General features: G+C 42.3%; 1 protein-coding gene and 1 long non-coding RNA gene across 4 annotated transcripts in view; one reads left to right on the forward strand and one right to left on the reverse strand.

Annotated features, from left to right (window-relative positions):
• The window catches only part of LOC149091164 (uncharacterized), an 8,813-nt gene extending 3,632 nt beyond the window's left edge, over window positions 1–5,181 (reverse strand). Inside the window, exon 1 of the long non-coding RNA XR_016196958.1 lies at window positions 4,935–5,181. This is a non-coding gene — a long non-coding RNA (uncharacterized LOC149091164). The remainder of the gene's footprint in view (window positions 1–4,934) is intronic.
• The window catches only part of atos (atos homolog atossa), a 23,469-nt gene extending 1,373 nt beyond the window's left edge, over window positions 1–22,096 (forward strand). The window contains exons 1-8 of one of the 3 annotated variants that reach the window (XM_089261234.1): window positions 6,519–6,606; window positions 12,695–12,736; window positions 16,535–17,878; window positions 17,942–18,078; window positions 18,533–19,913; window positions 19,980–20,924; window positions 21,001–21,344; window positions 21,476–22,096. In XM_089261234.1, coding sequence (XP_089117360.1) covers window positions 16,709–17,878; window positions 17,942–18,078; window positions 18,533–19,913; window positions 19,980–20,924; window positions 21,001–21,344; window positions 21,476–21,671 — 4,173 coding nt within the window. In that variant the 5' untranslated portion in view covers window positions 6,519–6,606; window positions 12,695–12,736; window positions 16,535–16,708 and the 3' untranslated portion in view covers window positions 21,672–22,096. Of the gene's footprint in view, window positions 1–6,518; window positions 6,607–9,237; window positions 10,092–12,694; window positions 12,737–16,534; window positions 17,879–17,941; window positions 18,079–18,532; window positions 19,914–19,979; window positions 20,925–21,000; window positions 21,345–21,475 lie in introns of those variants that run through there. The other 2 variants (XM_089261233.1, XM_030382182.2) reach the window with 2 other exon arrangements.
• Window positions 22,097–22,724: the final 628 nt, after the last annotated feature.

Genomic DNA, 22,724 nt, shown 5'->3' on the forward strand with positions numbered 1-22,724 from the left:
AAAACTTGTTTCTGTTCTACGTGCGTGTGTATGCATGTACATACATACATGTATTTGTAGATGTATGAAGAGGTAGTATGTACATCGCATAGCAACGTTCTACTATGTACATGTATATAGATTATACATATATTATACATACATACATACATATGCATGTGCTACTCCGCATATGGGAATGAGTAAATGATTTCAATTCACGTCTCACTGCGTCTCATTTCAATTTTTTGTTGACAGACAAACAGCAGTAGCACTAGCAGAAATAGCAGCCAGAGCAACCTCCCCTCTTCCCATCCATATTTCGTACACCCCCGCTGCAAGCACACACGTTTACTTTTGTTGTTGTCGTCTTAATCAGCTGTGTGAGTCTTGCCGACATCAACGTCGACGTCGCCGTCAGCTTTGCTTGGGTTTATTCTCTTCTGGTCTTTGCTGCAGACAAAGAAACTGTTAACGCGCTCTTTCTCTCGTTTTCTCTCTGTCTGTCTGGCTGGGTATCCTTGATTTTTATTCGCTTGAGTTTTTAAGCGTTATTTTATTTCCTTTTGACGACGCCAGAAGCGGGTAGACAACAAAGAAAATGCTTGTGTATAGGTACAGCGAATTCATATTGCAATAAACACAAACACACATCTTAAAGTTCATTAAACGGGAGTTAATGGGAGATAACCATAAAGCGTTAAGTTAACAGTTCAGGAGAGCTTAGAAATCACATATGTACATACATAAATATGTATGTATATCTAATACATAACTATTTTTGCAAAAGTCCAAATGCATCTAATTGCTTTTACAAATTAATGATCTTCAATTAAGCTTTGACGAATCGCGCTTAAATTTAGATTTTTTTTTTTTTCAATATCACCATTGTAATTTTACAGTGCCTGTATTATGTATAAGTTTAAGGTGAAAAAGAGCTTACTCTTGATTTTTCAAATTCATAGCTCTTTTTGATGAGTAAGTTCAGCACTCATTGGAATAATGTGTAATATCGCCTACTGTTAAGTAATTGCAATTTTAATAATGTTATCTTAACTTTTTGAGACTTCCTGTTGCTTGATTTCCGCATTCGTCGACTTATCATCTCGGGCTTATCGTTGATTTTGTATTCTTATTTCCCTCATTGCTCTATTTATCGTGCATACCTGTGTGGCGTCGTGACTCCAGCTCATGGCTAAGCATACATACAAATATTTATACATGTACATATATATAGCAATGCGTAAATCCATAAAAATTCATAATTCCATAAGACCCCTATATATAGAATGCAACTCCATAGAGCTTGAACTTTATTTTCATGTAATATTATTTGAGTACTCCTAACCAATTTAATAAATTGTGAAATCTTGTTATTAATATTAGAATAAAGTATGTACATATGTACACAATATTTATGTATACATACGTATGTGCGTATGTAATAGATTTTTTTAGACATGATCATGCATATTTTATTTCATTTAAATGCTTAAAATTCTCAAAAGGTAGTTAAGTGCGAAAGATTACCATAAGTAGAAATGTATACAGGCATACACACACACATACATACATATGTATAGATAAGTTGACGTGAAAAGAGAAGCGAAGAAAAAGCTTGTTGCGCATATTGAAAAGTGAATAAATTCAGCGTGTTCTATTTTGTATGTAAATAATTTCGTATATGCTATGAATTTAACCTACTTTAGCTATCTCTGAGAGAACATTATTCATTTTCCTTGGTTTTTTTAAAGAGCGCCCTGATTGGGAAGGGTATTGGCAGGTCGTTAATAATTGTGAAATGTCAGAAAATGTTTTTTATTCTGTTTTTCATCTGTCATTTTGAGTCAATGTCCAAGCGTTTGCGGTTGCGTTTTATATGGGCCTGCGGGCCAGATAACAGAATATAAAACGCACAGTGGTCTAAGCTTATCATATTCATATACCGACAGCCAGTTTTATTTCTACTGATAATCTGACAGTTGGCGTGGAGGTGGGGGAGGTCATATATTAGTTTTGGTTGATAAAAAAAATACAAATGAATTGAAAATTGTTGACGAAAATGTATATCAGCAACGCCGCATGAACACATTAGTGTATGTATGTATGTGTGTGGTGCACTGCTCTAGAAATTAACAGACATTTAGGCGAGCTGTTACACACAAACACACACACGCACACGCACACATACAGTTTGCCCTCTCTTTGCGAGTTGATCTCTAAATGAGTTTCAATGAACACATCCTGAGTTTGCCTGGCATCGAGCTTCTTGAGTTATTTGCATTGCATTTGCTGTTTTGAGGGAGGCTGGTCACACTCACCACAATCGCAGTAGCAGTAGAAGCAGCAGCAGAACTTGCTTTGTTGTTTTGGAGACCCGTGCTACGCAATATTTTCAAATTTTACCCCATTGCTACTTGTTGTTGTTGTTTAACGGACGCTAAGCTAACAAGGGGAAGCGAAGGAGAGTAGTGGGTGAAAAAGAGAGTGATAGAGAGAGAGAGAGGGAGAGTGAACTCGCTCAGTGACCCCGCCAGGCACCGACGTTTCTGTAGCTGTTGCTGCTGCTTCCCGTTCCGTTGCTGTCCCAGCCGCAGCCGCAGCCGTCGCTCTCCTCCTTTTGCGTTTTATTTTACGTTATTTGGTTTTTGGGTTGAATGACTTTGGACAACGTGTGCGCAAAAAATAAAAAGAAAATAAGAAAATAAAGAGCGTAACATTTGAGCGTTGCCAGAGAGCCATTGAACCCACCAAAATGTAGACAGCTGATGGACGGCACTTTCTGTTAGAGAGACGGTGGCAGAGTTAAAGGGAGAGAGTGAGGTAGGTGGCTGTGAGTTAGAGATGGACAGTGTGAAGGACTGGTATGTAGATGTCTCATGGCACCCTTCAATAACAGTTACAACAATGCTTTCTTTTCGTTTCTTTGTTATTTCTATTAAGCTATGTTCTCAACTAACTTGTATAACGGAATGGGAGGGGGTTAGCTAGCAGACTTGAACGATTTCGCTTTGATTGATATTCGTGTGCATTGTTTTGGTGGAATTTGCGTTTCATTTCTATAAAGAAACACACGCACACACACACACACATGCGCACAGAATTTCTCTAAACACGTTAGCACAAAACAATTTGCTTAGAGACGCACACTTATGTATGTATGTGTGTTTGTGTGTATGAATATATGTATGTATTTCTGTTGTGCTTACAAAAATAAACGGAATGGAGTCATCGCACGACAAGAGATGACGCCTGCTTCTTTGACTCGACTCGTCTCGTCTCGTCTCATTTTATTTCATTAAGACTGATGCCAGCACTCAAAATTAAATTTAATTTGAAGACTCTTTTCTCCGCTAAATGCTAAATATGGTTGGACTCTTTGTTAGCCAAGTTAATCAAAGTGCGTCACTGCTTAAAAGTGATTTTTTATTGTTGCCAAATTAACATTATTACAAACTTACAACTGTGTGTAAGTGTGGGTAGATACGTATTTAGATACATAAATACGTATGCGTATACGTATCTAATTATGGATATATAGATACATATGTATATATTTCTTGTAGAGTAATTAATTCCATTTCAATTAGATGTTAGAATATTTATTGCTCACATGCATGACTCATAAAAGTCTTAGGTAATTTGTGTGCGAAATAATTTAAGTATAAACATACATATATTGTATTGTACATTGGTTAAATTTTTCCGCCTTGAGTTATGATATTACAGTGTGATAGAGACAAAAGATTGGATCTACAGTCAAGATCGTAAATAATATATGTACATACACGTATGTACATACATGTGTATGTGTATACAGTCACACCTAATTTGACTGGTTTTGCAAAAGACATTTAAAAGTTACGAAATATGTTTATTCTTCTTCTTTTATGCATAAAAACATAAACGTTATTTACGAGCTACAAATGTAGCTACACAACTTTATCACCGTCACCCACTTTAATATCACAAAAGTTTATAATGTGATATATTTGCGAGAGAATTAATCTTTGGAATACAACAAAAATGTTTCTCAGGTGGTAAAGTCTTTGTTTGTCTAGAGAAAAATCGAGAAAAAAAAACAGTAGTTGAGGGTGACTCCCATAAGTATACAACGTGCATATCCGCGTGAATAGATATGTATGTGTGTAGTTATATATTCCTTTTAGTTACATACATACAAACTTATTTACACAGTACGCGTCCCTTGTATAACAGTCGTCTGCCGAGCGTCTATATTTGCTCGCAATCAATCTCAAGCGGCAGTCCAATGGTCGCAATACAAACACGCACACACACATACATACATACATACATAGAATCGACAACAATTTGAGCAATTGCGTTCTATACAATTTCACATTTATAGCAACGTGCGGACCATAACAAAAGTGGAAGCTCTATAATTTATAAGTTATGGTAAATAAGGCACCCACACAAATGATTACATATACATAGGCACACACGCACACATACACATAATTACAAAGTTGCTCGCGTTTACCGATAGTACCATAGTGACAATATTGTACATACATACATATTATGCCGCCTGCTGTTTGTTCATTTTATTGTTGTTCTATCTTCGCTTTCGTAACGCTTTTAACCGTTTGATTGTTAAAACAGCTGATCGTCATAATTAAAAACAACTGCGCACATACAAACATATGCACACTCACACGCATACACTTGCAAAGCAGCCAACAAACACTTGCACTCACTCACACACACACACACACAAGGAAAGAAGCGCTGTCTTTTATCAACACCTATTATACTCTCAACCCCCAACACTCAACAGCAACAACAACAGCGGCAGCAGCTGTGAAGCTTAAGTGCTGCCTGTAAAAAGAGAGACAGAGACAGAAACATAAAGAGAGGGAGAGAGTGAGCGCGAGCAAGAGAGCACAGAAATGAGTGCGCGAGCTGGCAACATTTTTGGCATGGCCCCCCACATGCACACACACAAACACACAGAGAGAGACGAAACCAAAACAGTTTGTGCCCATTTATGTTAGTGGAAAATAAGCAATTAACTTATTTAAGCGAACAAAAAATATAATATCTGAATATGTACATATAAGTATGAATAGGCAAACTGTTGAGGTCTGTTATTATTGCTATTTCTCAAAGTCACAAATAGAAGGAAATTGCATCGTTATCAACAGTTTATAGTGGTATTTTCTCAATCAATTCTGATTAATTGTTTTAGTTGAGTTTAATTGGAAATTTTAAGTTGAACGATTGAGTCATTTAATCTTCAACTGCTTTCGTTCATCTCCTTCTTGCGGTCTTTCTTCGCTGTTTCTCTTTCGTCAGCCTGTTGCGATCTGTGCGACGCACCTTTTTACCGTTGGCTTTTGCTTGTTTCTCTCTAATCATGGAAAATTTTGAAAAACGTTTCGGTCTGCAGTATTCTCACTATTTTTGGTTTTCTTTCTTTTTGTGGGAACACGTTTTATTTGTACTACTAAGTACGTAACATCAGGAACACTCCAGTCAATATTTGTCATCTCGCGATAGAGCTCGATAAGCTAAGAGCGCGAGCGACCTTAAGGTCGAGACAAATTCAAGAAAAACTATACATTTTTTAAATTCTCACTCTTACAAGCAGAGAACATAAAGATTGGAGAAACCAAAATAAACAGAATAACTTTGTATTCATACAGATGTATGTTCGTATGTACGTATGTGTGTATATACTTGGTAAATGTGATAATTTTTCTTAAATTAATATGAAATTAATATAAGGCTACTAACCAGAATTAACTCTTGGTGAATTTGTACATAAATGGACTACATTGAATACAGCATAATAACATTATTATACGTACTTGTCGTACACAAAGATCAATTTACGCAATATACTTTGTTATTATATCAATTAACTTGGTAATGATCTCTTTAAGGAGATTTTTTTTTCTAAAATAAACATGAAATTAATTTAGCCACAGCCTAAAGTTAAGTATGTATGTGCTTTCTGTATTATAAGAACAAAAACCCCAACAAATCATAAAAATCTAAATATTAATAAATAATAAATGTACATAAACTTTTTGTACACAAAACTGCAAATATACATACATACTACATACTTGTATATGAATGTAGATAGTTATACTGATAAAACTTCCCTCTCACGGTCGTTTATATGTGTATATGCGTGTGTGCAGACGACAAGGCAGACAAATCCCAAATTCAAGGGTTCAACAATTTCTTTGCTTTCCTGTTTTGGCACAGCAGAAGACAGACAGAATAAATACGTATACGTGAGTGTGTGTGTGTATGTGTATGTGTTTAGGATTTTTAGGAGAGCGCGGCGGGTCAGACCCAAGAACCCAGACAAGAAGAACACGCCAAGCATTTTCTTTGTGCTCTTTGCTTTTGCTTTTTTTTTTTTTTTGAGTCTTTGTTGTCTCGACGCTGTTGTCGCATGTCCTCCGACTTTGGTTGCTTGGGTCATTAAAGTTAGCGCTTGGTCTTGCCGTTAAGTGATTTTATTTATGTATGTATGTATGTGCAGTGCACAGTACGGAACGGAACGTTGCAGAGCGCAAATCGCAGTCAAATCATATCATATCAGCTTGGCCGATGAGAAAAACAACAATAAATTATGTACGCACGTAGGTATGTATGTATGTGGGTGTGTGGGTGTTTACTGATAAGGTCGTTGATGCAGTCCAAAGCAATGGCCGAAGAATGGCAGAAAGAAAATAAAATCAAGCAAACATCAATCGTATCGAATTGAACCTTGCTGCTGGCGTTGTTGTCTGGGTCGCTAACGGCGGCGCATGCGTTTCTGCGATGTTTATTTGCTTTGCGAAGCGAGTAAGGAGCCAACAAGTACTCAACTACGCATACACACGCAGCCACACTCAGAAAATAGAATCTGCCATATAAATACATACATACACACAAGAATAAGTATATAAAGCAAAAGCAACATCAGCACTTAACGACTCGACAGCAGCAGCAGCAGCCATCAAACATATGGAAACGGGTTCGCTGTATGTATGCATGCATATACATATATACAGTGGCTCACACCTTATTTCGTGCAGCAACATAGTACAACTTTGAAACCGTATTCCCGCTAAACCAGTTAAGATATCCCAAAAATTTAAATGAGGTCTTATTTATTGGTTATTCATTATGTATTAACGCTTTCAATTATTTTTCTATTATAATTTATAAGATTTAAAATTAAAGAAAACTAAAAAAACAGCCCTTTTCCATGTCACAGCTTATTTCGTGCACTTCACTTTCAATGACTTTATTGTCCAAAAATTCTTAAATTAGGATAATATTTTAACTCATTTTTGTTTAATCACCTCCTTGAATAGTGATTCCATCGAGTTTACTCATTTTCGGGTGATTCCGCTGGAGATTTTTGGCCAATCCTCCAACACGGCCGTTTTGAGGTCATTTTTATTGAATATTGACCATTTCCGAATGGCCACGCCCAATTTTGCCCACAAATTTTCTATAACGTTCAGGTATGACCACTGGGCCAGCGGATTTACCACATTTGGACTGTTCCAGATCAGCCAGGACTAGTCGATACCCGGTTTATTGTTTTGGTCATTTGCCTGATGCAATCGGGATCGCCCTTCTAGACCCAGTTCTTCTGCATTTTGGAGCAAATTCTTCTTCAAAAAGGATAGGTACATGTTATTGTTCATATTACCATCAATGAAAACTAAGTATCCAACTCCCAAACTCGACTTGCAGACCCAACCATGCAACAGCCACTGCCATAGGTCATATTTGGTTTTAGGTGCAGATCTTAGAGCTCGGTATTTGCTTAGCGGCAATCATATTGGAGCCCATCCGACGCAAATATATTAAATTTCGACTCATGTGCATATATATGGGTCGGATTGGAAGCAATCTGCCTGGCGCCCACCAAATACTGAGCTCCAAGATCAGCACCTAAAACCAAATATGAGCTATGGCAGTGGCTGTTGCATGGTTGGGCCTGCAAGTCGAGTTTGGGAGTTGGATACTTAGTTTTCATTGATGGTAATATGAACAATAACATGTACTTATCCTTTTTGAAGAAGAATTTTCTCCAAAATGCAGAATAAGTGGGTCTAGAAGGGCGATCCCGATTGCATCAGGCAAATGACCAAAACAATAAACCGGGTATCGACTAGTCCTGGCTGATCTGGAACAGTCCAAATGTGGTAAATCCGCTGGCCCAGTGGTCATACCTGAACGTTATAGAAAATTTGTGGGCAAAATTGGGCGTGGCCATTCGGAAATGGTCAATATTCAATAAAAATGACCTCAAAACGGCCGTGTTGGAGGATTGGCCAAAAATCTCCAGCGGAATCACCCGAAAATGAGTAAACTCGATGGAATCACTATTCAAAGAGGTGATTAAACAAAAATGAGTTAAAAAATTATCATAATTTAAGAATTTTTGGACAATAAAGTCATTGAAAGTGAAGTGCACGAAATAAGCTGTGATATGGAAAAGGGCTGTTTTTTTAGTTTTCTTTAGTTTTAAAACTTATTAATTATAATATAAAAATAATTGAAAGTGTTAATACATAATGAATAACCAATAAATAAAACCTCATTTAAATTTTTTGGATATCTTTACTGGTTTAGCGGGAATACGGTTTCAAAGTTCTACTATGCTGCTGCACGAAATAAGGTGTGAGCCACTGTATGTGTGTGTGTATCGCGTTGTCTGCATGGTTTTGTTATTGAAACGCTATCACGAACACCACCAACAATTTGCCTTTATATGTACATACGTGTATTCACAATATATACTCATTTCCTTTTTACTTGTCGCGCATATGTTTTGACGTGCTGCTTCTTATATTTTGGGCTCTCTGGCTCTCAATCGAGTGGAAATCCCATATGATTTTTGTATACATGCGCAGCAACATTGTTGATGCAACATTGTTGATCTTGGCAGCATATGTTGCTAACAACGTAAAGTGTCTGTGATACGTATTGCCATGCCAAAACTAGCTACATACATAAACGTGTACATAAATAAATGAACGGCGTAGTTTCAATACATAACACACTCGCACACACACACACACAAGCAATACATATATGCATGTATATAAGGCACGTTCGCTTTATACATAAGCAACTCACACATATACACAAGCAACAAAGCAAGCAGCGTATATACCTTCATATGTATTTATCTGGCGTGTGTTTCGCTGCTGCTGTCGTGTGGCTGGCTGGCTGGCTGGCTGGGCTGAGGCTCGCTCAGCTGTTTTAGAAAGTTGCTGGCAGCGCTGGCGTTCATTCAAGCAGCGACAGCGTAAGCGACAACATCAAAACGTCCGAGGTCGAAAATCGAGAGACAGCCAAAGCAAAGCAAAGTGAAGCAAAAGCTCCATCGAAGCAAGCTAAAACTTGGCTGGCTGCTGGTATACCACAGCAAAAGTGCAAGAGACTAAGACATATACATATACAGAGATATATGTATATATATTCAGCAATAAAGCAAGAACTGAACAGCCAAATATTAAAATCGAAGCAGTGAACAAGTTTTTCAATAATTTTTTTTTTGTATTGCGTTTAGTCGCCCAGGTGCCCTGTGCAAAGTTTACCACACTCTCGCAGTTGCCTGCTGACGTTTGTTTTCTTTTTCTTTTATGTTTTGTTTCGCGTTCTCGTGTAGAGCACACACATATAGACATTGAGCAGCAAAGAGAGAGAAAGAGACTGATACGCCTGTTTATTAGTGTGCGCGTGTGTATGCGTGAAGCAAACGTCCTCTTTTAATTCATTTCAATTCAGTTGAGTTCAGTTCGAGTCGATTTCAGTTCACGTTAAAAACGCAACGCAAAACCGTTGAAAATTCAAATGCTACGTTCACATTTGGAATGCTGCTGCCGTTGTCAGCCGCCAAGAACTAAAACAAAGCAAATACAGCAACAACAAAACCAACAGCGACAGCAACAGCAACAACAACGGCGACAAAAAACTAACACGGTGAAGAGTTAAAATAATGCAAACAAAAAGGAACAGTTGAAAATGCAAGGCACAATTCAAAATTAAATCAAATTCAAAAGTTTTGAAAGCGAAGCGCAGTCAGCAAAAGTGTTCAAAAAAATAACAATTTGAGATAAAAGGTTTGTATTTATTTATGTATGTATGTATGTATGTTTGTATGTTTTGAATTACTAACATGCGCATGTATGCGTACTGTGTGACGTCGCTGCAGGCACTCAGCTGTGCGTTGCGCATGTGTTGGTGACGTAATACAATGGCATAGAACAGCAATAACAGCGTAATAGCCAAAGCTCATAAGCTTGCCCACCCACACATGCGCACATGTATATAAATATACATATATATATATACTTATTTATGTACATATGCATTGGTATATAATATAAAGTGACACACGCGGATAAGCTTTGCAGTTAGCGTCAAAGTTGAATAATTGCAGATCACACATACACATACACATGCACATACACACATATACAAATGTCACAAACAGAGAAACTCTCTGGGAGACTATGCGACGCCCCCTTCAGCGTTGGCGTTACGCTTGTGTAACGAATAAATAACAGAAAAGCAATTCAAATATCGCTCTTGCCTTTTGCTCACTCGCCTGCTTGCTTAGCCACTCGCTCACTCACTCACTCGCTTGCTCCACTCCTCCACTCCCTCAAGTTACTTGCATGTGTGTGTGCGTCGGAGAGACTATGGGTGTGTGTGAAGTCAGGAAAAATACATGCTTTTGAGTTTTTTTTTTTTTTTTGTAATATAATTGACACACATTTTCTAATTGTGGAGTAAAGTTGCCGTTTGTTTTCTCGCTCACTCTTACACATTGTATGTATATGCACATATGTATGTATGTATGTACATACGTATGAAACGTGGATCGTTTATCAAGTTGTCAAGATTTGAGGCGCGGCGCTGCCAACTTGAGCCACAATCAGCTGGCACGTCGCAGGTGCGAACAGTCGAATAAGCAACATCGTGCAGTTGTTCGTTAGAGCTTTGGTTAACAGTTGCTAATGGTGCTAGCATTTTGGTAACTGATTTACATCAGCATCAGCAGCCGTTGGCCTTGTGTAACACGCAGCGACGATAAGAATTTTAGAAATAGAGCGTCCAGTTGCGCAACAGCAGCGTCACGCACACAAAGATAAAATTGGCTGATCATCAAGGTTAAGCCAAAAGCAATCATCAAGCGAACCGGTTCAAGCTTGGCTCAGATGAACTAGTAACAAAATTGTTCCGATAATGCTTGAATACAGTAAGAATTTCAACTGGGTCGCATTAATTTCGAACCAAAGCGTTTTACAGTCGTTTTAAAATCCAATTTCCAATTAGATTCATTACAGCTTTCACTTATGCATACACATACAAGTTTACGTATATATGCATGTATGTGTATGTGTGTACAGACGATTTTATTTGCATAGATAAGAGAATATCCGAAAATGGGCAATCAAATGCGAGACTCGAAATGAAAACAAAAAACAAAACAGACAGCAAACAGCTGTTGTTATCTTACGAATATTTATATATTATATATGTATGTATAAGCATATACTAAAATAAAAACATACATATGTATAAACTAAATTTATTTGCTTTCATCTTGTTGCTGTTATGGGGCCAATTTGTAGCTTTTGTTGCCGTATTGGGCACTGTAAAGCTGTAAAATAAAATGAAAGAGCGATAAAAACAACTCACCCATACATACATACATACACACTCAAGAATTCAAAAATGCGTCGCATCGCGTGTAATTTTATACGTGCGCAGTTGGTAATGTAAATGAGCAGAGAGCTGAGAAAGTGTGTGTGTATGTGTGTGTGTGTGTGTGATGCAGAATAGCAAAAGCAAGTATTCCATAATCAAATAAAATAAGAAACTGAAAGAAAAATGAGTAAAAATAAAATCGTGCAATGCGCAGGAGGCATTGGCTCTTTCTTTAGCTTCTCCACACACTTGGCTCGACCGAGCGGTCATTTGCTTTTGCTCCTCGTCGGCACGTTGCTTCAGCTCACAGTTCAGAACGTGAATGTGCGTTTGCTCTCGATTTGCAAAGCGGCAGCATTTTGAATTTTTTGGCTAAAAATAAAACGCAAGCACGCACACACAAATACATGCACAGTTGTAAGTAATTGCGCCTTGTTGTCCTGTCACCGTTCACCTCTCTTCTGGAGACGTTCCCCTTCCACTATTTGTGGAAGCGAGACGAACTCACGTGCTCACGTTACAGACAAAGAGGAAGAGCAGAAGCAAGAGCAAAAGTAAACGCGACTGTGTTGTTGCTGGCGTAGCTGCCGCTGCCGCTGCTGATGCCTTGCGTTTGTTTACAATTTAATCGTGTGGTTGTGTTTTTGCTTTTTCCATTTACTGCGCACATGTGAGCGACGCGACGCGACGCTCAGATTGTGGATGTGTATGTGGCTGTGCTAGGGAGAGTAAATGTGTAAGAGAGGGAGAGAGCGAAGCCATGTAACTCTTTGTTGAGCATTGTGTAAGAAACAGGGTGCCTCAGTGTGTATCAATTGAATAATTAAGCTTTTCTACTCAAATTAATTTATTCCCCACTCAATGAACACAGATAATGCCGATATCTAAACAATACCTCATTATGTACACGTGTATAAATGTGCACAGTTCTCCTTTGATATACAATATATTTATGGTAACCTTGTTTAGCTGCAATTAAATAACATTCATCCTCTCATTCTAATTGCAGCAACAAAGCAAAAATAATGGAATTTTAACAAAGGATCGAAAGGTAAGTGTTTTTCATTTCGATATTGTATCGAATGCAGAAAAGTGCACTGCCAGAGAAAAAAGTTTAAATTGTTATAGTACATATGGATGTATGTATGTATTTGTGCATGCACGGGTATTTAAGCTCCGTTACGACAAACTGCGTTTTTTCATATTCCTTGTCGAATTTAAAAACCTTGGGATTATGGTATCAAACGTTTTTAGCCAGCAAAAAGTCGTGTAACGCCTTAACTTATGGCCTCTCGTCTATAATAATGTATACATATTTACATATACAAGTATGTATGTATGTTTATGTATTACACTTCAAAGCGAGCCCCGTATCGGAAGGTGCGCCCTCTGGAGGCGCCCACTCAAACGCAACGGTCGCTCAGCTGTGAAAAGAGGGCGGCAAAGAGGGTTGTCGCCACACGTGTAGCCACATACACATATGTATGTATATGAATGTATGTAGCAATGTACATAGATGGATATGTGCATATACATAGATAGATATGTAGATACATACATAGATAGGTGGATGGGTAGCTTGTAACATGGGCACTTTGTAAGGTCGACAACGAGGTCAACAGCGATTTGAAAAGCTCTATTGTCTAATCAAAGTCATCTGCGGGCTTCACACACACAAAGACACACACTCGCATGCTTGAATAATTGGCCAGCTCGTGTAAAATGGCATTCAATATGAGTGAAAATGAGAGAAAGATAGCGAAATACACATACAAACATATGTATAAATATATATTTGTATATATTGTGTGATGTAACGTGCGATATATATTGTCGACTTGTCTTAATTACGATGCGACACTTCCGCCTTTCGTATGACTTTGTTTTGAAAAATGAACTGAGAATTAAATGCAATAATAAGAAAATCTATACATACATACATATGTATGTATATTCTTGTGACGCATTTTAGCAAACGGTGACTAAGTAGACAAATTGGATGTGCGTTGGAAACGTTTCCATATCATTGACGCTTTTTCGTTGTACTCGCCGACATCGGGCATTGGACATGGGCGTCCGTTGCCTTTGGCGCATTTCATAATCAAATGGCAGCCAAACGCAAAGGAAGCAGCAGCCAAGCGAAAGGCGACTGCGAGTGCGGCAGCGACAGTGGCGGTGGCGGTGACGGTGATGGCAATGGCGACGGCGACGACAGCGTCGGAACTTGTTTTCCAAAGTTTTGCAACACTTTTTGCTTTTCAAATATACAATAGTGAACTGGTTTTTGTTGATTGCAGCGCCATCTAGCGACGGTATAAGCAATTTTTATGGTATATTGTATATATTTTTTGTGTGTGTATGTGTGTCTGCAATTTTGTAGAGCTGTGCGCACATAGTTTACCTTTCACTATTGTTTTAACAAAATATATTTTGCTTGGCTTCCTTTCCGTAATTTTGCATAATGGCACACCCATAAATACATACATACATACATATTTCAATCAAATACATAAATGCAAATTGTGCACTGCGCCTCAAAGAAAAAGTGCATTAAATAGGCAGAACGTACTCAGCTAAAATGATTTGCACATGCATTCATATATGAATATATTATGTATATGTATATTTATGTATATGTACATAGAGAGCGGGAGCGAGAGAGAGAGAGAGAGAGAGAGAGAGAGATACAACACATGCATTGACACACAAACGATGATTGCAAAATCAAAAGCATGCCAAGGACGGCGACCAAAGCGAAATTTAATTAATTCACAATGAAAACAAAAAGTGCAATTGATTAAGTATGTTGCCAAAATGCCGTTCACTTAATCTCAGCTAGCTACCCACACATACATATACACACAGCCAGCCATCGCAATTCTTCTTTCCCTCCCACCTCCATTAGTATCTGTAGCGAACTGCCACGTTTCATTTTGTTACGTTCCGCCACGAGCTGTAAGCGATTTCAACTGCGTCATATTTTAAATGATTTATATCTGGCTCTTTCCTGGTCCCAAAAAAAAAACACACACATGTGTTCAAATATACATACATAGACCTGGTAAATAAAAATATAAATAAAAGAAAACATAATTAATGCAAAAATAAAATAATAAAACAAACAAAAAATGAGTAAAAGCGAAAATGCGATAATGTAATCAAATATTATTAAACTCCTCTGGTGCTACTTTTGCGGTTTTTGTTGTTTGGACTGTTACGTTCCATTCGCTTGCCCTCATTTTCGTACGAGCTGTTATGTTTGCGAGTGTGTGTGTGTGTGTATGCATACATATATGTATGTAAATGCTTGTCTATTGTGGGCCAAGTGTATATGTAGATAAGTATGTAGACGCGAGCGACCATAAACAAAACTGCTCACGCTCACATCTACGCTCAAAATACGTGTGAGCAAACATTACCAACTGATTGCGAACAAGCAATACAAAAATCATATGTTTTCTAACAGCGCTCTCATACAAACGCACACTCACATTAGTAGTCAGTCAGGCACTTGCCTCTCTTTCTGTAAGGTTTATACTCTGTGAAACACAGACACATAGACGCACACAAACACATAAGCGTCGTCTCGCGCGCTAGTTATATATTGTGTATGCAGGTCAAGAAGAAACGCAAAAACAAAAGCAAAAGTAAAGACAAACATGTTTACCAGTCGACTGAGAGCCAGAGAGCGACACACACACACACACACACACAGTTAGGCAGAGAGAGGCAGAGAGCAATAAAAGCGTGCTCTCTGACATTTGTGTTGGTTTTGAGAACATGTTGCCAACGTGTTGGGCAACACATGCATTAAAAAATTTAACACAAATACTGAACAGCTGTTTTTAGCAAATTGTATTGAGCATTTGTTGCCAAGCGTGACTTAAGTAATTTTTTGTTGCAATTCCTCTAGTTGTCTGACCTTCGAAACACTGCTAATTGTTTATATGGACAAAAAATAGCATGTTGCTCACTAAGCCTAGCTTCTGCTATATTAAATGACGTCACAGCGTTAGCAACATGTGCTGTTGCTACTGGCAGATTGAAAAGCTGCAAAGCCAAATGCATATTACCTCCCACCCTCTCTGTTTCTGGTTTCACTGTGCTGTTCTCTGACATAGCAACAGCTGCCTGATTAAGTAACGACCTGGTTGCCTGGTTTTTTTTGGTGCCAGATTTTTGAGGCCGTGTTAGTATGTCGCCGTCTATAGCGAAACGCATATAATGCACATGCAACAGAACCTCAGGATCTAGGCCAAAGTAAATTTCTATCGGTTTATACATAGAGATATATACAATGTAGATATATATGTGTATGTATTGGTACATGTTTATGTATACAGGGGGACCTTCATAGCATAATTCAATTTGACTTACAGGGTGCCTCTGTTGACCTAGTTCCCATCCAAAAGCTGGTGACATTCAAGCTGCATTTCCCCAATGCCATTTCGTACATTTGTATTTACTTTTTTTTCTCTTCTCATATACAGAGACATTGGATATGGGTGTATGTGTTGGGCCATTGCAATCAATATGAAAACTATTCATGATTGTAAAATGACAAAAATTAAAGCTTGGGCTTTTACAATCTATGAAATGTAGGGAAATAAATGACGAAGCGAGGCTAGATAGAAATAAATGACGAAGCGAGGCTAGATAGAAACAGTTTGTGTTGTAAACAGATATTACAATTATGAATTTAAGATATTTTTTATAAAGAGCTAACTAGAAACCATTATCAAGCAGTAAATAAGTTATTGAGTAACTGAGAAACTGCGTAACGTTTATCAGTTCAGTTCACTAGTTCATTTGAACAGCTTGACTAATCATTCTCTTTCCGTATTTGCAGTGTACTTCTGGTGCAGGTGCGAGAGGACGACAACCACATCTAAAAGGGGAAGAGAATCAGTAGGCGCAGCAGAAGTATACAAGCGTGAGGAGAATCCTGTTGAGACTGGAGGAGGAGAAGGAGCAGAAGCAGAAGCAGAATCAACAACACCACCACCACCACCACCACCACCATATGATACCCACAAGCGTTACCAACTCACCGCCAGCCGCTGGCCTGGCACAGAATGGAGCCGGAGGCACAGCAACTGCTGCTGTCGGCGGAGCTGCTGCTGCTGCTGCTGCCACAGCAGCGGTTGCAGCGGCAGCGGCATCGTCGGCGGCAGCGCAGCAAAGCAACTACAATTCAATTGTTCTGGGCCTGGCCTCGCTCATACTGGAGGGCAGGCCCATATCTGACGACGAGTACCAACAACAATATCAGCCGCAGCCGCAGCCGCAGCCAGCGTCGAGCAGCGGTCGCCATTCGCCACGCCCTTCCACTTCACGGGCCGCCATCAATATAACAACGAATCCGTATGCAATGGCCAGCGGAACGCCACGTTCCGCTTATGGCCAGGCTCAGGGATATGGATATGGATACAACTGTGACTATGGACAGACCAGCAGCAGCAGTGGCAGCGGCAGCAATGGCTCGAGCGCCAGCAGCGCCACGCATCAACGCTGGACGCAAAAGCTCTGCCAGCTGCGTCAGGTGTCGCCGGCGGCTCAGAGCATGAGCGCAGAGCCGGAGCTGGTGGCGCTGTCCATAAATGACCTGAATGCGGATCGTGGTGACTTTGAGATTGTGCGCCGTGTCATGTTGAATCGAGCTGGCGCAACGGCTGGTGGAGGAGGATTGGGAGCTGGAGCTGGAGAGCACCTGACCAACAATAGCTCCAGTGCTGGCAGCTCGCCTGGCTCGGATAATATATTGCACTCGCTGCAATCGCTGGCCACCACCTGTCTGCGGGGAGGACCCGCTGTGACCACCGAGGCGCGACCTCTAAGTCTGGGTGTAGGCCTCAGCTTTGGCTCGCCAACACAAACAGCAACAGTCAGCGCGGCCAGCCTGCTGGATTATAACTGCAGCCGGACACCGTTGGGTGGTGCAACTGCTGGAGGAGGAGGAGGAGGAGGGGGAGTTGGAGGAGGAGTAATCGGAGGTGCAGCAGCCACATCAACAGCCACTGCCAGCAACAGTGCAACTGGGAATGGAGCTAGTTCAGGTTCCAGCTCCAGTTGCACCACACGGCCCAAACACGGGCCACACTGTGATCAGTTCCTCAGAAAGATGGGCCTCGCCAAGGGCGACTCCACTGATACCGAGGAACATTTCTGTGATATGTCTTACGTTAATATAACCGTGAGTTGGCTCTCTCTCTCTGTCTCTGTTTCTCTCTCTTGACTAGCATTTGCATTTTTACAGTGTTCCCGCTGGCGTGCCCACTGTATGAAAATGGAGGCCATCCTGGCACGTCGCGAGCCCGTCTGCATCGAGGTTTATCTGGGGCCAGCTGGACATAAGATTCTGCTGGAGCAATGGATCATCAGCGGCAAGGAGAAGTATGTGTGAAATCCAAACTAGAACTGGAATTATATTAGAGATTTGTGATGGAGATCTATGTGAGAGATTTATTTTAGAAATCTCTGTTAAGATATAAGCGAACTTAGATTTAGAGATCTATGTTAGAGGTCTATTGTAGAAACAGATCTGTGTTGGAGATCTATGTCAAAGATTTATATTAGAGGTCTATTGTAGATATATACGTTAGAGATCTATGTTATAGGTCTATTTTAGAGATTTATAGTATATCTCTATCAGAGATCTATATAAGTAATTAATATTAGAGATCTATGTTAGACATCTATATATTAAAGATCTTATTAGAGAGAAATAATGTCAGAGAGCTTTTAGTTCAGGCAATGCCTCATAGCTCCTCATAGTCTCTAGTATAGTCCCTAGTCCTAGTCCCACTTCATTGTTTGTTCGACTGCTAAATCTGGACTACTCTTGCAGAGTGCCACCGCCGACAATGACGCTGCCGTCGCTGTGCAGCGCGATTCGCAGCCAGCTTTACTTTTCGCAGATCGTGGCCTGGTGCGATCTGCTGCGCAAATGCGATCCCTCGGTCTATGACAGCGGGCGCGTGATCTTTGCGAGCGGCAACAGCAACAATGCGGGTGATCTGGCCGGGCAGAGCGGTGCAGCAGCAGCAGCCGCAGCGGCTCGAACGCGACGGCCGCGTCTCAATATCTTCTACAGGATCAGGCCCCACGATCTGAGCTGCAGCAATGCCAATGGCAACGACGGCGGCTTCAGCGCCAAGGCGAATGTGCACAACTTTCCGCACGTCAACATCGCCGAGAACTTCAGCGTTGCGGTCTGTGTGAAGAGTTTGCCCCGGTTCAATGGCGGCCTGCCGCACGTGTCGCCGTCGGTGGCCAAGCAGCGGGTGGTGCGAGCTGTGCCGGCGGCCAGTACGCCCACTGGCGGCGGTGGCATGTGCGCGGCCACGCCCACTGGGCTGGGTGCACGAATTGTGATAGGCACAACGCCGCCCGCCAGCAGCTGTGATAAATATGGGGGCAACAGGCAACAGGAGGCGGCGGTGGAGGCGGATGACTTGGACGGACATCGGGAGAAGCAGCTGCAAAAGTATCGCAAGCGAATGCAGCGACGCGACAAGAAGCGTGAACGCAAACCCTCGGAGCAGCTGGAGTCCATGGAGCCCATGGACGAGGGCAACGAGGAGACGCAAACGCAGGCAATGGCGCTCACAGTGCTGGCGCCGCCGCGTCGCATTGCCATGATCTCGACGGGCACACAAACCTCGCTGAGCAGCTGCCAGCAGTGCGGCAGCGAGAAGACGCTGCTCTGCTTGAGCTGTGAGCATGGCAACGGGAATGCAGCGGACGATGCTGGCGATACGAGCGCCTCCGAAATGGAGGACACATCCAGCTGCAGCTTGAGCAGCTCCGATCTCATTGTCGGCACGCCGCGCAGCAAGGCCGAGCTGCTGCTGCAGGCCATACAGCGCACGCCAAAGAACCGCAAGCCGATGCCAAAAGCAGCAGCAGAAGGAGGCGGAGGAGGAGGAGGAGGAGCAACTGCGGGAGCAACGTGCAACGATCTCAATGTTGGTTTAGTGCAGGGTCAGAGTCGCAGCAATCAGAACAACAATCAAGTGAAGCCGGCGCCAAGCAGCGGCTGTCAGGTGTGCAAACGCCAGAAGACGCAGCACAACTTTGCCAATGGCAAAGCTGGGGGAGATCAACAACAACAACAAAAGCAGCAGCAGCAGGCAGAGCTTCACTCGAATGGCACGAATGGGCACAGCAAGGATGGCGGCAGCGTGGAGCAGGACGAGGACAACAGCATGGAGCAGGAGTTGGCATTGGTAAATCAATCGACAAATATCCTTATTCATGTGCCCTCATATGACCTCATTCATTCATCCTTGCAGAGCGGCTCGACAAAGCTGACGCCCAACATCGATCGCTGCTCATTGAATGCTGGCCAGGAGCGTTGCCAGACGCCCACGGATGTGGCTGCCGGCTGTGTCTTGGATGAGCGCATTGTGGTGCAGTTCAAGACGCCCATCAGCCATGTGCCGCTCAAGCTGCAGGAGTTTCAGCCCCAGCAACAGCAGCAGCAGCAGCAGCAGCAGTTGGCGAATCTGCCTGCCAAGGCGGCGAATCAGCTGCGGCTGAACTGCAATGGCTCCATGCTCGACAGGGAGACACCGCCACCGCTGCTCTCGCCGCTGCTGCGCAAGGCCTTGCCCAAGGTTAACTTGACAACGATCTTCTGCAGCAGCAGCAGCAGCGGAAGTGGCAGCGGCAGCGGCAGCAGCAGCTCGGCGCCCATTACGATTGACAGCAGTCTGGCCTTTTGCTTCGAGACGCCAGCAATCACCTATGCCCAATCGCAGTCGCAGTCGCAGTCTGCGTCGCTGCTGACGCCGCCGGAGCTAGTGGCTGGCAATTTGCCCGTGCAGAAATCCTATTCGGCGCCCACGTTGCCCAATGCGCTGTCCGTGTCGCCGCGCTTTGCCAAGCAGGCGGCCTTCTACAAGCGACGCTCGCGCCATCTGAGCGATCGCTCGGATCGCAGCTCGCTGGGCTCCGACGAGCAGCTGTCGGACGAGGATCTCGAGTCGGGCATGTGCAGTCCGGCTGGCTCGCCGCTGAAGTCGCGCGCGCGCCTGGCCACACAATTCGGGGGGCGACCGCTGCTTGGCAATTTGGAGGAGTCGCTGCTGCAGAAGCGTCTGCTGCCCAAGATCGAGGTGGCGGGCTTTCGTCTGCAGCTCGGCGCCTCGGGCGGCTTCTGCCCCACACAGCTAACCATTCCGGCTTCCTCGTACTTCTATGAGCTGCACGGCGAGACGCTCAGCACGCCCTACCTGGTGCGTACCCCCGCCTTGATATCTGTGAATGCCCACACACTAAACGATTCTCTCAATGCTTTGGCTCTCATTACAGTGCGAGATTCGATTGCCACGCAAAGGTTACTTTGTGCCGCGATCGGGCACTGTGCAGGCCACGCTGCTGAATCCCATGGGCACGGTGGTGCGGATGTTTGTCATTCCGTACGACATGCGCGATATGCCGCCGCTGCATCGCACGTTCATACGCCAGCGCATCTTGGCCGAAGAGCTGCCGGGCGCGAGTGCCTGCGTCAATGGCATCGCGCTGCAGAACCAACAGCCAAAGCCTTGTGCACGTGAGCCGAGCAGCCCGACAGCAGCGACGAGCACCACCAGCAAGTTGGGACACTTTATTACCGCCGAGCAGATGAAGCGATTGCGCTACTCCATCCACCTGAGGTCAGTGAAGGGAAAAGAAAGCTAGAAGAACGGAAAGAATATGAATTTTGGGGTGGGGGCAAACCTCGACTAGGTTAAGCTCAATTAAATGCAATCATGTATTGAAATGTTTGTATCGCTGTGGCTTACAGGTTCCAGACATCTCGATCGGGTCGCCTGTCGCTGCACACGGACATTCGGCTGTTGATCTCACGGCGCACGGATTGCGATACGGCGGCGGCGCACGCCAAGGGCCTGGTGGAGGCGGCCAATGAGCTGGTGACGGACACGCTGATGCCACAGGAGCCGCGCTACAGTGCGCGTCAGGAGAGTCCCGGCAAGATTTAGTAGTTGCTAAACGTCCTGGGCGTGGCATGCGCCAGCGGCCACAGCTGTGGGAACGGCGGCGACATGATACGGCGCCTCTGGAAGCAGCTGCAGGTGCGCTGGCAACTCTGGCAACACTGTCCCAGATATCAACTGTAGGCAGGCAACCCTAACAGCGGAAATCGAGACAAATTTCCAATAATTTACACACCGCTTCATTAGTTACTCTAACTGTACTCTACTCTACTCCGACCTGCCCAGCCCAGCCCAGCCAAGCCCGGCCTCTGTTTTAGTCACTTTAAGGCCTCTAGTTTAAATTTGAAAGAGAACATTTCGATGTACAGCTAAACACAACCAACTCTCTATCTATCTCTATCTCTAACTCTATCTCTGTTTGTGAAGGGGCCAACAACAAAACAAAAACAAAAAGAAGAAAAAAAAGAAAAGAACGATACAAAGAAATATCTCAATTTACACTGAATCCTTGGAGGTCCACCATAATATGGGCAGCTAACTCTCGGCAGGAGCAGCCGCAGCTGCAGCAGCTCCGCATAGCAATACTAAAAAATAGTTACAACAAATCATATGCAATACGAATATAGAAATGGGTGCGAATGAGTGAATTAAGTGTGCGTGTGAGAATGAATTTATCAAATGGGCCAATGGGGCGGCAAGAATGGGATATCTATCAGTATCTAGAAGAGAGCCGTATTCATTTGCCTTGCCAAATTATCCAATTGACGTAGACAACTTCTAACACTAATTAAATTTAGTTTAATCATAAATTTGATTTGGTTAATAGACGAGAAACATATTTTAAGCAGAGCTAAATCTACTATAATCTATTATAATCCATGAATCGTTAGAGATGCTATGTCTATCTCTGTTTAAGTTTCGATATCCTAGCAGCCCTATCAAATTTATCGTCTATACAAATGTTTAACGTTTTCAAAGTGAATTTGTTTTCACACAATTTCGTAAATCAGATGGAATTAAGATATATCTGATTTATATTTCTTAATATGTGTCTCTAGAAGTGTTTACCGAAATAAGAAATTTGGAAAGTTGTGTGCG

The sequence above is a fragment of the Drosophila navojoa genome, chromosome 5 (genome assembly GCF_054131105.1).
Source record: "Drosophila navojoa isolate 15081-1374.11 chromosome 5, UAZ_NAV_1.0, whole genome shotgun sequence".
NCBI lineage: Eukaryota > Metazoa > Arthropoda > Insecta > Diptera > Drosophilidae > Drosophila > Drosophila navojoa.